The sequence below is a fragment of the Dendrobates tinctorius genome, unplaced genomic scaffold (genome assembly GCF_039654945.1).
Source record: "Dendrobates tinctorius isolate UK_male_01 unplaced genomic scaffold, ASM3965494v1 ptg000120l, whole genome shotgun sequence".
In the NCBI taxonomy this organism is placed as follows: Eukaryota; Metazoa; Chordata; class Amphibia; order Anura; family Dendrobatidae; genus Dendrobates; species Dendrobates tinctorius.
The window spans coordinates 40,890,001-40,892,874 of NW_027361788.1; the positions used below are offsets into that span (position 1 = coordinate 40,890,001).

At 45.1% G+C, this 2,874-nt stretch overlaps 1 protein-coding gene across 2 annotated transcripts in view; it reads left to right on the top strand.

Annotated features, from left to right (window-relative positions):
* Positions 1-2,596, top strand: part of PIM2 (Pim-2 proto-oncogene, serine/threonine kinase) — a 14,843-nt gene extending 12,247 nt beyond the window's left edge. For both annotated transcript variants that reach the window (XM_073541226.1, XM_073541225.1), the window contains exons 3-6: positions 1-5; positions 142-505; positions 905-1,081; positions 1,369-2,596. The exon at positions 1-5 is cut by the window's left edge and continues 46 nt beyond it. In XM_073541226.1, coding sequence (XP_073397327.1) covers positions 1-5; positions 142-505; positions 905-1,081; positions 1,369-1,472 — 650 coding nt within the window. In that variant the 3' untranslated portion in view covers positions 1,473-2,596. The remainder of the gene's footprint in view (positions 6-141; positions 506-904; positions 1,082-1,368) is intronic.
* Positions 2,597-2,874: the final 278 nt, after the last annotated feature.

The following is a 2,874-nucleotide window of genomic DNA, read 5'->3' on the forward strand; positions in this document are numbered from 1 at the left end:
AGCTGGTAAGCTACCAATATATTTACTCTGGCCTCAATGGCGCCTCCTGCTGACTAAAGCTTCATTACCTGCATGGATAAATATCATTTCGGGAACAAAGCAATCATATTTAACTGTAACTTCTGTTTTTCTCGCTTTTAGGGTAATTTCTCCCGGGTCCCCATGGAAGTATATTTACTGCTGAAGGTGAAGGGTCACCATGGCATCGTTGAGCTCTTGGACTGGTTTGAGACCTCCGACAGCTTCCTCCTGGTGATGGAGATGCCGGAGCACTGCCGGGACCTGTTTGATGTCATCACTGAGCAGGGTCCCCTGGAAGAAGATGTCGCTCGTAGTCTGTTCCGTCAGGTGGTGGACGCCGTCGTGCACTGTCACGCACAGGGGGTCACCCACAGAGACCTCAAAGATGAAAACCTCCTCCTCAACACTCAGACGGGGACCGTCAAACTGATTGATTTCGGCTCCGGTGCATTACTCCATGATTCCACCTACAGCAGCTTTGATGGTGAGTGACACGTCTCGTGCGCTGATACATTGTAACAAACTACCAGGACAGCAGATTTGTTGCTGCTGTTGTATAGCAAGGATTGTCTACACTTGTAGCAAACCCTCAGCAGTGAGATGGACAGGTTCAATGGATGTTTAATAAAAAAAACAAAGAAAAAAATTCCATTCACTGATGGTACAAAAAGGAATAATAAAACCAAGTATATTGGAAAGTTGCAGAACTTGTTTTTATTTATAATTAAAAATTGTTATAATTTGAAAAACCTGTATTCAATGGGTGCAGTCAGTGAGACACCTGGCTCGGAGTGCCTCCCTTGCGGCTCGTCTCTTCTATGCTAAGCCTGTATATAGAGACTGAACTGTTCACAAGATTAATGCCGTGTTTTGCACCCTGCAGGGACTAGAGTATACAGCCCGCCAGAATGGGTGGCGTTTCGGAGGTACAAGGCGGTGCCCGCCACGGTGTGGTCTCTGGGTATCCTACTGTATGACATGGTTTGCGGGGATATTCCGTTCGAAAGGGACCAAGAAATCCTAAAAGCTCAAGTGGTTTTCAGAAACCGAATTTCTCCAGGTAAGAGATCAGACTGGTAACTATGCTGCCATGTTGCCACCTGTATGTGGGTTCACCCTTTTGAGAACACATGTATGCTCAGCTGGAGTGAGCCATGCCTGTGTCAGAGGATGGGAGAAATGACTATACAAAGGATATGGCGAGCGAGATATGGCTGGGTGGGGAGGAGGTTCTCCATTGCTTCCTTGTACGGTCTACGATTCTGCTTGCATCCCATTAATCTCCACATCGGGCTTAGCCGCCTTGTACCCAAAATACCCATTCTATCTTCATATCTGCCTTTCCAGAATGTGAAAATTTAATCCACCGGTGTCTATGCATTCGCCCCTCGGAGCGTCCTTCTCTGGAACAGATCCTTCAGCATCCCTGGATGAAAGAGGAGCGCACGTAACACATGAAATGGAGGCCAAAATGCCCCTTGGCCACTACGGGGCATTGTACACTGGTGACGCACAAACGGCTACCTCCGAAACTCTGAACAGCAAGCGCTGCATGAACGGGCCTAGGAGAGGAGCGTACGCTGAGGAGGCCAATTAAGTTAATTAGACAAACTACTGTGACATTTACAAGATGTCCCGTCAGTGCTGCCGGTGCCATGATGTAGTGCTGCCGGTGCCATGATGTAGTGCTGCCAGTGCCATGATGCCAGCTACGCCCTGCCATGACTCACAGATTGTGCAACAGGAAAACTAGTGAATTAAATTGCATGGTTTTATAAGGCCGATGTTCCCGGGCTGCAGCAGATTGTCAGTAATAACCTCAGCTCAGTTTTCCTAAATTGGAACTTGCACCATTTTAGCGAAGACAAGACGCCATTTTTTTTTTTTTTTTTTTACAATCACAATGACGCTCGCGAACCATAGTTTAGGCCTGTCATGAAGTATATATATTAATGTTGTTTTGTTTTTTTACGCCTCTTCTCACCCTAGTTTATGCATTCATCAAAATGTATCTTAAAGGAGTATAGCACAAACTGAAAATTGGCGTAATATTTTTTTTTCATGTCCATTCATAGGAATGACAATACTGGCACATTCGATTTTACCGAATATTGCCAACATTGTCTCTGTAAAATAAAAGACGCATTCCTGGCTCTTCACTAGCGCAGGCACAAAATGGAGGCATTGCCCATAGCAACCAATCAGATTGACTGTTTCATTTTCCCAAACTGGGTTAGAGAAATGTAAGCTGGAATCTGATTGGTCGCTATGGCTCTCCTGCATTCTACCTAGTACAAATAAGAGAGCTGCTCATGGCAACCAATTAGATCTCTTCTTTCATTTTCCAGAAAGAAACGGGAGCTTATGGTTGCTAAGGGCAACACCTCAGAGGGCCTCCTCCATTTTCCTGCCATTTTGTGAACCTGTGAGTGGTCCATGGCATCTTTTGTTGAAAGAGTAAATACTTGTGTATTAAATGAAGTGTCCAGATCATTCCCATTCAAAGATTTGGATGTATTATTTTTTTATATAATGGGTTGATGTTATTTAATAAATGGCTGATATACATTTTCTACACGACGCGTTGTATGGTTTTTATGTGAAAATTTCATAAGTCCGAATGAACAATTTCGAAATGACATGAAGAAAGAAGTCCTGATGGGCGTCTGCTCAGTGTCCATCGCCCCTTACGACACTATATCTGGGTGCAGATGGGGTGCCGAGGGCCTGCTGAAGGCTCCCATCACCGCCATCTTGGTGCTCCTATTAAGCCCGACCTCTGGCTCCACAGGCGACTGTGATATATACTATATACTGGCATAGTGAAGTATTGCAGTGTATACTGCAAGTGAC